At 36.6% G+C, this 16,139-nt stretch overlaps 1 protein-coding gene across 1 annotated transcript; it reads left to right on the top strand.

The window, feature by feature from the left end:
• The first annotated feature begins 317 nt into the window (after positions 1-317).
• LOC136679465 (ectonucleoside triphosphate diphosphohydrolase 2-like) lies at positions 318-16,076 on the top strand. Its single transcript, XM_066657993.1, has 9 exons — positions 318-574; positions 5,053-5,170; positions 8,152-8,302; positions 8,845-9,004; positions 9,606-9,833; positions 11,550-11,819; positions 13,160-13,279; positions 14,846-14,980; positions 15,292-16,076. The coding sequence occupies exons 1-9, from the start codon at positions 455-457 to the stop codon at positions 15,499-15,501; spliced, it is 1,512 nt and encodes a 503-aa protein (XP_066514090.1). The 5' UTR covers positions 318-454; the 3' UTR covers positions 15,502-16,076.
• Positions 16,077-16,139: the final 63 nt, after the last annotated feature.

Raw genomic sequence — 16,139 nt, 5'->3', positions numbered from 1 at the left:
ATAATAATTTTAAGTGTCCTTAGGCTACCATTATTTAAAAAATAATTACACACACACATTATATATATAAGTGTCTCATTCGCAAAGTACTCATATGCCTATAACTGATTATTTTGACACAGTACACACAGCAGCTGCATTCTTACGTAAAATAGCACTGCTCTCATGAACACAGAAATACATCTAGGCGGGAAAGGTGAAAAGTCGCCCTGGTTTGTAATGGGCTTCTGTGTACACTGTCTCTACTCGGGGCTCTGTCCTAGCCTGCCTCCACGTGTTGTGTGTTGGGCTGAGAAAGTTTTTACAGAACACGAGCGCCAAGCCCACTTTATGATGTGTACGCACACACACCTTCATCCTCTCTCTCCCACACACACACACACACACACTCACTCAGTCTCCCAGTCCCGGCTGACTTGCACGACAGGTCCCAAAGTCCTTGTCTGAGACGTTCATGGCGGCCCAACAGCGGTGTTGGCTCCTCGCGCCGGTCACGGTTTTATTGCTGGGAATTGTAGGCATTTTCCTGCTCGCCATTAACATCGAGGACGTCAAGGAGCCACCACAGTACATGGTAATTAATTTTCTTCAGACATAGCCATTGACTTAGGTATTCGAGAACAATCCATTTAAAACTCTTGAGACGTTTCGTCTGTGTACATAGGTTTCCACAGAACAGCCCGCTGTTTGTATGATAAACACGAACTGATGGCTTCTTGCAGCAGCTACACTGTTACCTAGTGAAAGAGTTGGACTCGTTTCAGCTGCTTTTCCACTCTCCTCTCCGTGTTAAGCATCTTTCAACCGTTTCACGTGCGATTTAATGCTTCTCTTTTCTAAATAACTGTATAACATTATAAATAAACTTTTAGGGACCCTTATTTTTAAGTCTAACTAGTTATTGTTACATATTTCTGCTCCATAGGTCAGTAACAACAAAGATGAAAAGAGGTTTCAAATTTGATCAAACCAAAAGATTAATAGTGAGTTTGTATCGGTTCCTTAGTGCTATTATTATTATTATTATTATTAATTAGAAAATCTGCAATTATTAACAAAGCAATGAGCACTATTTGATTTTTTGTCCCGTGGTCATCCTCATTCAAAATGCCACTGCTTGGTACCAAGAAGTTCTGAGTTCTGTTTAAACCATAGTAGATGTATTTGTATATTAATATTTTTCAATTTAAATATGGGAAGATTTGGTTATATCTCAGCAACTCTGCACAGTTAATTAATTAATGGTGTAAAGTCATTTAGTATGCTTTGATGTGAAATGTTAGGTTGTGAAGAAACCTGGTGTCACGATGTATACAATGCAAACATTTGTTCCTCTTCAGCAAGAATATATTTAAATAATGCCTTAGGCCAAAATCGTCTAAAAATTATTGCGAAACAATGTCTGAAGCATAATGCAATGTATTCATAATATTATCTTTGAGTAAGCTTATAGTGGAGGAATGTCTAATCATATCTGCAAATAGCTGATGTGGCCTTAAGTTTTTGATTCAATCTGTTTAATCAGTTGCCCTCAGTCCTCAGACAAGCTGATCATTTTTACTTCTGATATGTTGAAATGAAAACCTGAAGCCACACTAGACCTTTGGAGATAAAACAGAACAGTCATTTTTTTTTAGAAGTATTGAATCCTTCAGATGTGTGATTCTTATCTCCAGCAGTGTAAACAATACATTTTCTCTATAGATTTATAGAATTGAGCATTTCAAAACAAACAACTCTGATTTACTTTGTTTACATAATCATTTACTTGTACAGAAGTTTTATAAACCTGTAGAATTTCTCTGTAAGAACATCTTATGCTTCTTTTGAGTGGCACTTGTTTGAGAGAAATTTGCCCTTGGATGTGGCACAATCCCATAAATTCTCTTTCACATTCAAATGAGGACAAATGTAATTCGAAACTCAAATTTGGAAGATACAAACCATCCAGGCGTGATAAGACAACCTTTCTTTGCTTTGTGTTCTCTATGTTAAATGCCTTAGATCTGGCCTGGGGTGCTTTTGGTAGTCTTTATTTCAGTTGCTGCTGCCGCCCTAGATTTCTGCATTGGTGAGCACCAGCACTTTGTGGAGGTGTGGGGTGGGGTGAATAATGGATGGACATTAGTTAATATATTTATTTAAATGACTCTGCATTTAAGCCTCATCAGGTTGAATCACTTCATACCTCTCAACTGGAAAGGCTTTGTAAATAGCTTTAACCACATGGTAGAATTCAGGATAATCACTCTTTCACTGTGTTTTAGCACTGCTTTGCAGTGAAAACTTCATTTGAAACAGTCTGTGTCAAAACAGTAGGACTTTGCTGCTTGACCGATAAAACAAAATGTGTTGCCTCTGGCATACTGTGTTTCAATAGTGAACAGAAGTGTTCTCCTCTCTGCCTATATTGTTGTACTGTTATTTTGGGAAGTAAAGTGTTAAACGATGCGCTACAGTTTTCCTTTGAGTCCGTTATAGAAGTTCTTTTAACAAACATTTTCTCTCTCAGTTGAGATCTTTAAAAAAAAAAAAAAAAGCAAATGAAACCTCTCTAGCTACATTCACTGTGCTCAGATTATCAGCACAATCAAAAAAAGGAGTGGTACAAGTGGCTTTGCAGCAAACTCTAAACAACAGTACCATGTCTGTTAACACATGCAGTTTGTTTTGATTTCATAAGCATTATTGTTGTATTCAATCTATGGCTTTAGATATATATACTCAGTGACTGATCTTAGGTAAACACTTATTTGAAAAGCACTCTCTCGGCTTGTAGAGAATTGTGATCAGAAACACCATATACCAAAAGATTTAAACATGTTAAAACCCGATTTTATTCATTCATTCATTGTTTGTAACTGCTTATCCAGTTCAGGGTTGCGGTGGGTCCGGAGTTCACCCAGAATCGATGGGCGCAAGGTAGGAACACACCCTGGAGGGGGAGCCAGTCATTCACAGGGCAACACACATTCACTCTCACACTCACACCTATGGACACCTATTTTGAGCAGCCAATCCATCTACCAACGCATGTTTTTAAACAGTGAGAGGAAACTGGAGTACAAATGGGGAGAACACACCAAATCCCTCATAAAAAACCTGGAAGGGGGTTTAACCCACAACCCATGACCTTGGAGCTGTGTGACAGCGACACTATCTGCAGCAGCACCGTGCCATCTGATTTTATTGTTATTGAAAATTAAATATTTTCTGTATATTTAACCCATTGATAGTAGTGAATACACATCTCAGCACCCTGGCAGCAGCTGGTTTTTAGGTGTCTTGCTCAAGGCCATTTCTGCTGTGGGTGTTGTGAGAAGAGACAAACAGAGCCTTACTTTAAACTCTCCTGTCCCCAAATTCCTGCTGGCCATGCGATCAAACCAGTGACCTTCAGGACTCAAGCACACTTGCATTAACCACTAGGTCATAGCTATCCCCTCTATTAATATACTGTATAATTACCACTGATTTTTAGTAGCAATTGTCTGTGAAAATATTTTATTTTGATATATTACATCATGATATGCTTTTCTGAGGACACCTCTCAACATTATTACGTAATCCTTTGATGTAATTGCAGTAACGCTGTTAGATTTCACAGTCACACCTTTATACTGAATTCGGTTATGGAAGCTGATTTTTTTTTCTGTTATTCAGTTCTAGTGGGTCTTAGTTGATGTGTTTGGCCATACTTTGACCTTTGATTTTTTTGTACCGATTTTATGATACTATGCAACATACAGGGAGAAATGCATAAAAAATCCATGCAATAACTCATTTAAGCAGTTGGATTATTCTCTGTCACATTGTTTGGCAAAGGGGCAAGCCTGAACCCATCCTTTTATTTTGTAGGACAAGGTTTCCTGAAAAACTTCTTTATGCCAAAACATGATTATATCATCCATGTTTTTGGAACATTTCACAACTGTTTAAGTCTAATATTTCACTAAAAGTTTTTTTGTAGAATAATTCAGGAGTCATTTTTCCAAAGAGTGAATATTTACATAAAACATTGACGTTGATTGGTTAATACTAAATATCTCGTTTTTGTACAAATCACTGCTTTCTGTTTTTATTTGTAGTTTTTTTTGTATAAAATATAAATATTTTAATATATATATATATATATATATATATATATATATATATATTAAATAAAAAATAAATATGACACTTTTTAACCATGACATTCTTTGTTGATCAGTCTAAAAGAAAGAAGAAATACTGTGATATGTCATAAACAAGGAAAGGTATTAACAAGATATGACAAACACATTGCACATTTATATATATATTCAATTATATATTAATTAAATTCAAGTATACTTTAAGATATGAAATCTCAAACTGACAAATCGTATAGCCAATAAGTGATTTTTAAACCTGCCAAATTAAAACACATACACCAAATGGATATGTGAGAATATGTAACATTTATTTAACATGGGAAAGAAACAGATTATTTATGAGCATAAAGCAAAGTGAAAAGATCAAAAGAATGAAATTTAATATTTGCATCTGTAGGGAACACACAGCTCATATAAGTGCATGGTAGACATGTCACTGGGGCAAATATGTACTGTACGCTAAGCCAGAGGAAAGCCCTGCAAAATAGTGGAAGGCGTGTCTGAACTGGGGACACCACTGCCCTAGTTTCATGTATTGTCTTGTCCACATTATCCTACCTTGATTGTGAGAGAAGCCCTAGAGTGCTATTTCAGCCCTGCCCTAAAAATTTAATTGAAACATTTAATTTTGCTGATTTTTCTATTTACATTTTCCAGCACCACAGTGAACTTAAGGGATTTGTTCTGGTACTACTGAAGAAACCACAACTGCCTTCACAAAAGCCAAACTGGTTTTACATAGAAAAGTGATTTATAAAATCAGCCCTTTCACACAGGGAGAGGTTTGTGTGAGAGGACAGCTTTAGGCAAATAGGTGCAGGTGGCTTGTATACAATAAATCTTCATGTTGTCAGTCTTAATCATCTCAGTTATTTGACTTTCACTGTGTGTCAAACATTTTCTGTTCATGTGTTTCCAGTATGGCATAGTCCTGGATGCTGGCTCCTCTCACACAGCAATGTTCATCTACAAATGGCCTGCAGACAAACAGAACGGGACAGGCATTGTCAGCCAACACAGCGAGTGTCATGTGGAGGGTGAGTGTGTGTGTGTGTGTGTGTGTGTGTGTATATGTATGTGTCTCTTAGGGTTGCAGGATGTGGACATGAAATGCAGTGTTTTATAAAGTGATTAAATGTCTTAATGGTGATATGAGATACAATCATGTTATTAATCAAATACTATGCGTCTGACTGCGTGTGTCACAAAAGACATTAGCAGAATTACCAGAATCAGTCACTATTTTAAAGTGTGTAATATAATAAAATTTAAAAAATCATTCAAAATATTCATTCATTGTCTGTAACCAGGTATCCAGTTCAGGGTTGTGGCAGGTCTGGATCTTACCCAGAAACCTTTCTTAATATCAAAATCATCAGTGAGGTCTGTTCAAATGTTAACTAAAACTCACCTGCACTGAACCTTTTCTTACATTCAGTGCGCCTCTAGTTCTGAGATATTTGTGGGTTAACTAACAAACAATTAATGGCCTGTCCACAAATCTTCTATGAAGTTTGGGTCAGGGTACTGTGAAATCCATTCAGAAAGCTTCAGTTTGTGCTTCTTCATGTAGTCCAGTAGATTTTGAGGTATTAAAATCTTTATCCTGTTGTCTTTTCAGCTTCAGCCTTATTACAGATGGTTTGACATTTGAATCCATGATTGAGTGAGTGAGTTTGTTGAAATATGCATGCATAGGAAGAGTATCTGGCCAATATAACATCATAAAATCAAGCACTTAAAACCTATTATGAATTACTTCTTCAAATTATTGTTTGACTCCCCCTGATAATTTAAATCTATAATCTTCATTATACATTCTGTGTAGAATGATACCTATTTTGGACCAACATGTGTGATGTTCGGTTTTGTGATGAGGTAAGTTTTCCTTCTTATGATCAGTCCATTATCACTGACTTTACTACAGGTTCTTGGTAGTCATATGAGTGTTGCCTTTCATACCTGCATTCAAGCAGTCCTCTCCAAGAATTTTTTTTGTCTTCTAGACCTCATCTTGACCATTCTTGAACTGTTGTTGTAAACAGCTTTACAAAATTAAAGGGCTTATCTTTGTTAATTTTCTGATTATTTTATGCCATGTGAGATAGAATAACAGCATTAGGATTTGTGGAAAATACGTTGTGTAGTGTTTGACAGATGTCATTTGGCCAAACAAAACTTCTACATGCAAGTGTATGCATCAATTGTATACACTGAACGATCGTTAGATTAGGAACATCTACCTACCAGTGATCGTTCAGTGATTTGTCAGAATGTATTCTATCATAAACTACTGTCTTTATGTCTGTCGTGAGTATTTATCCTTACCTTTCACATACATCATATTTCAGTAGGTATTGTTATAGGCCAGTTGTTTGAAACTGGCTGATTATCTGAGTACTTAATTCATATATATGCTCTCCAGTTCAAGCCCAGTAAGTTTTGAACTCTGTTCCATCTAATCAAGTTTCTTGTGGACATTTTTATGCACATTATTAAATGCACCACATGCAAAACAGCATTTCATTTTCCTATGGTTTCAGAATAAGTCAGAACTGACAAAATGTACAAGCAAAATAATTGTGCCTAGTTTTAAGATTCAGAAATTCAGAATCCAGGCAGATGGACATTCAGAAGCTGCTAATTTAAGTTCATGTTCATCCAGGAGCATTTCTGAGATGACATTTTTTTTTTATGTAAAGTATGATCTCTCTGACAATTATCTTCTTTTTGCACTAACCTCAAATGTAGTCTTTTAGAGAAGTGTGGGGAAAAATTCTGTTATTCTGAGTACACTTCCTGTTTTGTTGAGAGTTTTTCATGGTACCACTTCATGCCGTTCCTCAGACAGTCCACTTCAGGTTCCCATTCACATTAGAATCTTTTGAAATATGCCAACAACAATTTTCTGACATATGTCATGACCCTGCCAGTGCCCCCGATTACTGCTGACAAGTAATCTTCACCGGAAGCATCTGGCATGGAGGAATAAGCCTTTTCTTTTCCCCATTTATCTGTGTTTCCTCTCTTGAGACAATCCTTTAACTTCTCCATGGCTGCTTTAGAAACTTAAGTGAGGGCAAATTGTGGTCAGTTACTGGGTGCTTGCACAACATCTTTAGTTAAGGTCAATGTCATTTAAAATATTCATATTATGCGCATTCTTAATAAAAAAATTTTTTACAGTGCCGTAAAAATCAGAGACCAAACCTAATGTATTGTCGGCCATTAAATACTAATGACTAAAATGAAGCAGGAACCATAACATTACTGCCACTTCCTTGTTTTTACACTGTGCACTGACTCTATACATACATTTAGAGCATAATGCAACTGTTGCTCTGCCCCCTGTTCTTTAAAGGTCAAGACCCTCCACATCGCAACCACAGATCAGGTATTATTTGGTAGTGGATATTTTTGGATGCTGGACCATTCTCCGTCCATCAGTAACCCTAAGGAATTAAAAACTCCTGCATACCTGCTATGTCTGATCCACTCCTACAAGCACAACACACTACCCGATTATGAGTACACTAGTTCTCCTAAGAATCATTTTTTGAAACTATACTTGCTTTTTAAAAATGATCCCTGATGTAATTGTGTATCAAATCTATTCACAGATATCTTGTAACACAATGTAAAATTTGATCTAAATGGCTTTGAAATTACATAAATTAAGTATGCTCCATTTCTATTTGGCTTTATGTTTGCAGAGTGTTGTATTACACTAGAATAGGTATTCATCATTTTATGGCTAAAAATACAATTTATTAAAATTGCACAAAAAATGTGTAGTTATCAATATTAAATTATAGGAAAAAATATTAATATGAGATGTTTGGACACCACATTTTCCTTAACAGTATAGAACATCTTAAAAGAAATAAAATGTTTGATATCATCTGGAAAAGGGAGAATGAGGTCTGCACAAATAAATTACTCCTATCCCTCTTGGGGATGAAGTAGATATGCTGATGTTGGTTTGATGTTAACACGGTTAATGTTTTTTCCTCTCTAGGAGGAGGAATATCCAGTTATGCAGGCAGCAGAGGAAAAGCTGCCCATAGCCTGAACAAGTGTATGGAGAAAGCTGTCCAGGAGATTCCCAAAGCCAGGCACCAGCTTACTCCACTTTATCTTGGAGCTACAGCGGGAATGAGACTGCTGAAGTGAGTTACACATGTTGGGTCAAGACATTGTAAATTCTAGATATAGCACACCGTTTTAGTAACAGGCGAAAAACCGAAAAAACCTGGAATCATCGGGCACAAGGCGGGAATACACCCTGGAGGGGACGCCAGTTCTTCACAGGGCAACACAGACACACACACATTCACTCATACACACGGACACTTTCGAGTCGCCAATCCACCTGCAACGTGTGTTTTTTTTGGACTGTGGGAGGAAACCGGAGCACGCGGACACGGGGTAAACACACCAACTCCTCACAGACAGTCACTCGGAGCGGGAATCGAACCCACAACCTCCAGGCCCCTGGAGCTGTGTGACTGCGACACTACCTGCTGCGCCAATCAAAAAGTTGATTCAGTTAAAAACAGCATCAGAAAAGAACAGTGGTGCTAGTTCTACTTCAGATTTCATAAAATATATCCTAACACCACCTTTGCTGAGTATTATAAGCTGCATGAGAACACATGACAATGCATGCCATATGACAAAATACATGGCGCTGTGTGTGTGTCTTCTACAGAATTTCTCAGTCCAAAGAGTCGGATGAGATTTTACAGGAAGTGGCAAACAAGCTGAAAGAATATCCATTTAACTTCAAAGGAGCCACCATTTTGACTGGGCAAGAGGAAGGAGCATATGGCTGGGTCACTGTCAACTACCTGTTAGAAAACTTTGTCAAGGTAAAAGCTTTTTCTCAGTAGTCTCAATAGTTAAATGTTTAATGGGTTTATTTTAAAGAACAATTTATGTTAAATGCATAATGCAACAAACCAAAATTTAAAGCCATATCAAAGAGAATTTTCACTTTCTAATGAAAAAGCATGTTTTATTGCAGTGGTTCTTAAACTGAGGAGAGTGACCCCTTGGTGGGTCACCACATTTTTTAAATTTTTTTATTAATAATAGTTTTAACATTTAAATCTATTATTTTCAATAGGCGTGGTTAATACTCACATCAGTTGGGAAACAGGAGGGAGTCAAGACTTGACTAGTTGTTTTATGGGGTAATCATATGACAGTAAATCTAAGAACCACTGTTTTAGTGTATAAGAAACATACTGTTTTATCCCAAGTCCATACAGTTTAGTGAACATGTAGAAATAATGGATACCACAAAATCTCACAGCTACACTACCTGAGTGATTAGATTCAAGATGGGACATTCTACGCACTCTTGTCATTGGAATATTTTATTTTTGTATTTTATATTTAAATTATCAGAATATTTTAGCACTGCTTTGTGGTCTGTAGTCATTCTGACCTTGCCCCACTTCTCTTCAGTATGGTTTTATAGGTCGTTGGCTGGCCCCAGGCAGAGAGACAGTTGGTGCATTAGATTTTGGCGGAGCCTCCACTCAGATTACTTTTGAGACAAAGGCACATGTGGAAGACAAGGACAACCTAAAGATACTGCAGCTGTATGGGCGAAATTACAGCATATACACTCAAAGCTTCTTATGCTATGGCAGAGACCAGATGTTACGGCTGCTGCTGGCTCATTTGGTCAAGGTAAAACAGGATTCTAGGTATATCTGTCAATGGCACTTAAACAGTAAATAGTAGCCAAGAGTATTAATTGACAATTGTTCTTAAAAAGATGGAAGCAATTTTATAAGGATAATATATTAATGTTCCTTTTATCCTAAATGTTGCTGAGCAACCATAAAATAATTAAGGCTTGTACAGCTGCTACAAGGTTAAAGTAATTAACATTTAGCTAATAGCCACCCACACCAATCATTCCCCACTTGTCTCAAAACATGTAAAATATTAATTTCTTTATTTGTTTTCTGGAACTGAATGATATACATGTTTTTTTTATATATCTTCTTTATATATATTTCCATGGCTGTTCGCTTCAATCATGTTTTTGCTACATTAAATGTAAAGCTCCACTGCAAAATTTAAAGCAACAGGCTTTGAGAAAAACTTGTTTGACAGAAGACTGCAGAGTGTCAGCACAGCAATGGCCAACACTGGGCTCAGCTACGTATTTGGATAGCACCATCCTCTCAAATGAAAGACTGTGTTGATTTCACATGCAAAAATGCATACTGGCTACCAGAATAATTGCTAAGCAAAATCAATCAGCAGCAAAACGTCCCAGATAAAAATTTCCTCTCAAATGGAGCATTTAATGTGAGTGCTTTGAGAAGTCATACCTGGAGGAAAGTTTATATTGTGTAATGTATCAAAATATATGAATATTGAAAGCAGGATACACAAATAATTCACAGCACAGTAATAAATATTAATTGAGATCTACAAGGGCATCAGGTAGTGGCGCAGCAGGTAGTGTCGCAGTCACACAGCTCCAGGAGGGTTCGATTCCCGCTCTGGGTGACTGTCTGTGAGGAGTTGGTGTGTTCTCCCCGTGTACGCGTGGGTTTCCTCCGGGTGCTCCGGTTTCCTCCCACAGTCCAAAAACACACGTTGGTAGGTGGATTGGGGACTCAAAAGTGTCCGTAGGTGTGAGTGAATGTGTGTGTGTCCATGGAGGGGGCGCCTGTGAAGGACTGGCGCCCCCTCCAGGGTGTATTCCCGCCTTGCGCCTGATGATTCCAGGTAGGCTCTGGACCCACCGCGACCCTGAATTGGATAAGCGGTTACAGATAATGAATGAATGAATGAATGAGATCTACAAGGACGGCACGGTGGCGCAACAGGTAGTGTCGCTGTCAACAAATGTGTGATTATGTGAGAATATAATTTTTTTTTTCGTATATGATTAAAGGAAAAATATTTATCTGGAGTATCGCAACTGCTTTTTAAATGTGACTGAATGTAAAATTAACCTGTGGGCGCTTTTTCACCAAAAAGTCTTGAACCCTGCAATTATGTGAATGAATATATCAGATTTGCATTGAATAATGCAATGCAATGGAAAATGGAATGAGGGAGAGAGAATATAGACAAAGAAGAGAATTGAAAAAGAGAGAAAATCAGGTATGATATAAAAAGATGCAGAATGTGACCAATATGTAGGAGAAGCAGAGAAATAAAAACATGAGATTGAAGACAAGAAGCAGCTCGTATTCAAACTACATACAAATTATTATTTATTTTTAATGATAATAAAAAAAAATAATAGTTTATTCACACTTATGGTGCTTGGTACTGAGTTATTCATTGTAAGCTGGCCTTATTGCATTTCAATTTAAACCTGCTAATAATCTTATACATGGTTAGCTATTCACATTTTCACTTTTTTGTTTCCTCTCTTAGACTCAGGGCTCTGAGGGTCCCATTATCAACCCCTGCTATCCACTGGATTATGATGTGTCCATGCAACTGGATGCTATCTTCAATTCCCCATGCACAGAAGCTACAAGACCCTCTCCCTATAAGGCTGAAAAGGAGCTGCAAATAAAAGGCTCAGGGAATTATAACCACTGCTTAGGCAATATGTCCAGTATCTTCTCATTCGACAATTGCTCCTACTCCAAGTGCTCCTTTAATGGTGTCTTTCAGCCCAACGTCGATGGCAAGTTTATGGTAGGAGCACTTGCTTTGGTTTTTGGAAACATTATGTTTAGTCACTAGGACAAGGCTTAACAATCATGTCCCTTCATCTGGAAAAACACAACACTAACGTTATTTTGTCTCTTGTGCCTTGGGAAGTGTTAATGTCTTTGCTGGTTTTTTAAGTCTAAGGCTCAAAACAATATTAACTCCTGCAGAAGTCTGAGGGAATGCAGAAGCAGTGATGATGTTAAGCAGTGCTGACAGGCGGAACAGTATTAGCTCAAAGCAGCTCTGAAGTTTAAGCATGCGGGATCCTTTGGGCACACTGCATATGTCATCATAGTTCTTATATGATTATGCAATCTTGCTCTTTGGTTTTGTGTCTGTCTGTCCCTGTTGCCTTCTTTTTTTATTTATTTATTTATTTATTTATTTATTTATTTTTGGGCTTCACTCTCTCTCATTTATCATTTGAATTTTTATGAGGGGAACATAACTTCCCAGGTTAATATGCTTAGAATCAGGTTTCTTCACAACTGCTTAAAGAATATTGTACTTCATCATATTTTTCTGCCAAAATAAATTTGAGAGCACTAGTGAATTATTATTTTTTATATAGTTCTTCATAAAAAAACAAAAAAATGGAATATATTCATGTTGTTTTTTTTTAAGTTTAAGTGTCTGTGTTCTTGTTTCTCAGAGGTACTGAGGTGTTTTTAATTTTTTTTATGAAGAACTATCAAGCTTGAGTGGGAAAAAAAAAATAATAATAATTATATATATATATATATATATATATATATATATATATATATATATATATATATATATATATCAGTGCACTTTGATGTCAGTATTGAAAAAACAAACAAATTGTACAATTGAATTTTCACCTATAAACCTTGAAATCCAGATACTAAAATATCTCAGTAGACACCTATTGCTAAACCAGCTTACGTACTACATTTTAAAATTAAGAAGGAATAAACTGAATTGTCACTCACCATCTCATGTTTCAGATAATGGAACAAAGCACAAATTCTTATTGCTTGCAAGAAGGAAAGAAGCAAAAAAATATATTTTGTTTGCTTATTTTGCAGCCATGGTTAGTGCTTAGCTGTAAATTTAGCTAAATCTGCTTAAAAATGGCCACCTCCATATTCTGGTTCCAATTTCTGGAGCAGAATTGGACTGTACAGTGATTTGATGCTGCATCTTATTTTAATAAATTTAGTTTAATTTTAATATATGTTAATGAATAAATAACTTTTATGGGTAGATTGGTTGTAAACATTACTTATTGCTGCTTTAATAATTAATAACTTGACACATTATGATGTATAAACGTGCTCCTTCTCTTTCTGTTCCAGGCATTTTCTGCATTTTACTACATTTATAATTTTCTTCAGCGCACCACTGGTATCACTGTCACTTCCCCCAATATCCTGGAGGAGGCAGCCATCAGAGTCTGCAACATGAGCCTCGAGGAGGTACCACCCTGCCTGCTGAGCTAAATCTGTTCCTGCTATTCTGAGATATGCCTCTCTATTTCAGCATTACAGCACTAATACCTTCATCTTAGACTCATGAAGGAGAAAGCTAAAAATTAGTCACAGCCACTGACGGTATAGCTGTTGCTCTGTGTTTTTTAAATAACCATTATAATATATACTGACAACTAAAAACCCCATTTCCAAAAAAATGTGGGAAATTTTATAAAGTGCAATAAAACATGTGTGGTATATTTAAAAAAAATTGAGTGAAAAAGCAGTTGAATATAAAAGATGGAGCGTTCAACATAAATTCAGTCACTGCAAGCAAAGATTGCTGGCAAAGTAAATGCTTACCATTTTGCGCCAAATGTGAGAGAAATAGCTCATAAAGAACCTTTCTCAGCCCAAGACTGCAAAGAATGTAGATCTTTGGTCATCTACTGCACATCGTATTGTAAAATGTTTTTAGGGAAGTCTCAGTTGCAGTGTAAGGCCTGAAACCACTCTGTTTGTGCATGACCTTCAAGTTCTCGGTTGGCATTGTAATTTATACATAAAGTTACATGTACTTGGTTTCACTTTGGAAAACCACTGTCACCAGTCCGCTGATGCATCAGGAACCTAAAACTCTATTACACTAAAAAATAAGCCATATATCAATTATGTGCAGAAATGGGAAAGTTCTCTGGGCTGAAGATCCTCTCAGATGGTCTGAAAAACAGTGGAAACATTTGCTTTTTTTGTCCGGACATTAAGCTCTCTGTGCAAAAGGGACAACACAGATAATCAGACATAGCTGCAAAAGCCAGACAGCATTTGTGATGGTATTGGTGTGCATCAGATGTGTGATTTGGAGTGGTATTTTTCTCTTTCAGAGAGACGTATGGTCCTACCAAGGAAATGTCTTTCCTGGAACAGTTATCAACATGCCTTTGTCCCAGCTTTTTTGAATGCTGCAGGCACCAAATTTTAAATTAGTTTATATTTACAAATTTAAATCTACTTGGCCATTGAAAAACACAAATTACTTACTGTACATTCTTCAATTAAATCAATGTTCAAGAAAATGGAAATCACAAATTCTTGTATTGCATTTTACAACATGCAGTCCTCACCTTTTTGGAACCGGTGTTCATATGTTGTTTCTCTTTCAAAGGAATTTCTGCACTGACTACAAAGTGATAATGTTTGCTGTAGAATGAATTGATGGATAAATGTATATGCGCTTGTTAACATTGTTTTTGCTAAGTAGTTTATGTATGAACTGAGAATTGAAATAATGAGTGCAGCAAACCCTTATTTTGGACTTCTTTGTTCCTTGAGGCTTTTTCAGGAATGTGCTCTTCATAGATTGATTCCGGCATCAGAGTATCTGTTTGATAACCTTGTCTAAAATCCTCTGATAAACAGAGCCTGGCAGTGAAAATGCAGATGCATACAGACTGAACTGTGTTTAGCATTTAAAATAATTATTTCTGTAATAAATCTTACAAATAATATTCCCTGTGATGGAAGAAATCAATATGGGCTACATCTCTCTCTCTCTGTTTTTCTCAATTAAAGATGCTGAAGAAGGCTCCAGATCAGCAGCCACGTCTGCAGGATTACTGTGCCGCCACAGTCTTCATGCGTGTGCTGCTTCTCCGCAGCTATGGCTTTGATAATATCACCTTCCCCAAGATCTCCTTCCAGAGACAAGTAAGCCTTGAGCACAGTGTAACAGAGTACATATTTTTGACTGTATACACTTTAGAAAGGGGGCCTGTTCAAAACACATATAAGCAAAATGGTGCAATGTTTCATCTGCCATTCTGTCAGCTTAGGGTTACTTTGTCTTGATCTGAACTGACCAATTGATTACAATTTTGTTTTAAACTATTTTCCCCCTTTCCCATCATTCTGTAAAACTTGTCTAACATGCATAGATTAGGTTAATTGCTTAATTTAAGTGGCACACTATTAAATTGTATAAAACATTGTAACTCTATTTATTTATGTTTTATTTAAAGGCAGGGGACACCTCTGTTGGCTGGGCTCTGGGTTACATGTTGAGCTTGAGCAGCCTTCTTCCATCTGAGAGTCTGGCCCTGAGGAAGGCTCTGCGTCCAGGAGCCTGGACCGCACTCCTCCTCCTCTTCATCATTCTGCTCTTTGGAGCCCTTGTGTCTATTTTTATTGTTATGCTCCGCAAGAAAAAAGGAAGTGTTGGCATGCCCTAATAACAGCTGCACAGCCCTGTGAATTGTCTAGATAATTTTGTAATCATCAATGCACTGAACAGGAGAGTTGTTGGAAAGGCTTAGTTAAATGTGTTTACATCTTTGGATAGAAATTTGATACATCAGATAAAAATGGTTAAATGACCATTTAATTACTTTACAGATAAGTACTTTGGAAATATTAAATAAAAACTGTCACTGACTTTTTGAAAACAAGATTGTAGCAGAGGTCTGCCTGTAATGAAAAATAGCTTTGAGCATTAGGCATAAATTATTAAATGTTTTGGTACTAATAAATATTTTCAATATATTATTTTCTGAGCTATATTTTAGAAGGAAGGTACTAGGTGGCTTATGTTACATGTTTTACAAAAAATATATGTACAGTACATATATTTACTGGAAAGCTATCACTTGAATATTTTTTTTTACATGTGAATCGTTTTGAATTCATACACTGATCATCATGAAGATGAAAAAGAATGTGGTGGTTTTACATGTGATGAATAAAAATCTTAAGAGGCTTTAATTAAAATGTCCTAATGATCTTTGTTAATATTACTGTAGGTATTAGCTCTGAGACATTTGCTAATCAGCAGTTAAGTATATGGCAGTTATATAGTAGTGTAAAGGGAAAC

This window comes from Hoplias malabaricus, chromosome Y, assembly GCF_029633855.1.
Source record: "Hoplias malabaricus isolate fHopMal1 chromosome Y, fHopMal1.hap1, whole genome shotgun sequence".
Classification (NCBI taxonomy): domain Eukaryota; kingdom Metazoa; phylum Chordata; class Actinopteri; order Characiformes; family Erythrinidae; genus Hoplias; species Hoplias malabaricus.
Note: the sequence above shows the minus strand (reverse complement) of the source record. Positions and strands in the feature narration are given on the sequence as shown.

Excerpts from the sequence above, each read along its gene's own strand:
- LOC136679465 (XM_066657993.1), top strand. The coding sequence starts at position 455 with ATGGCGGCCCAACAGCGGTGTTGGCTCCTCGCGCCGGTCACGGTTTTA. Across the intron at positions 13,280-14,845 it reads GCAACATGAGCCTCGAGGAG|ATGCTGAAGAAGGCTCCAGA; the intron begins GTACCACCCTGC and ends TCTCAATTAAAG. Across the intron at positions 14,981-15,291 it reads AGATCTCCTTCCAGAGACAA|GCAGGGGACACCTCTGTTGG; the intron begins GTAAGCCTTGAG and ends TTTTATTTAAAG.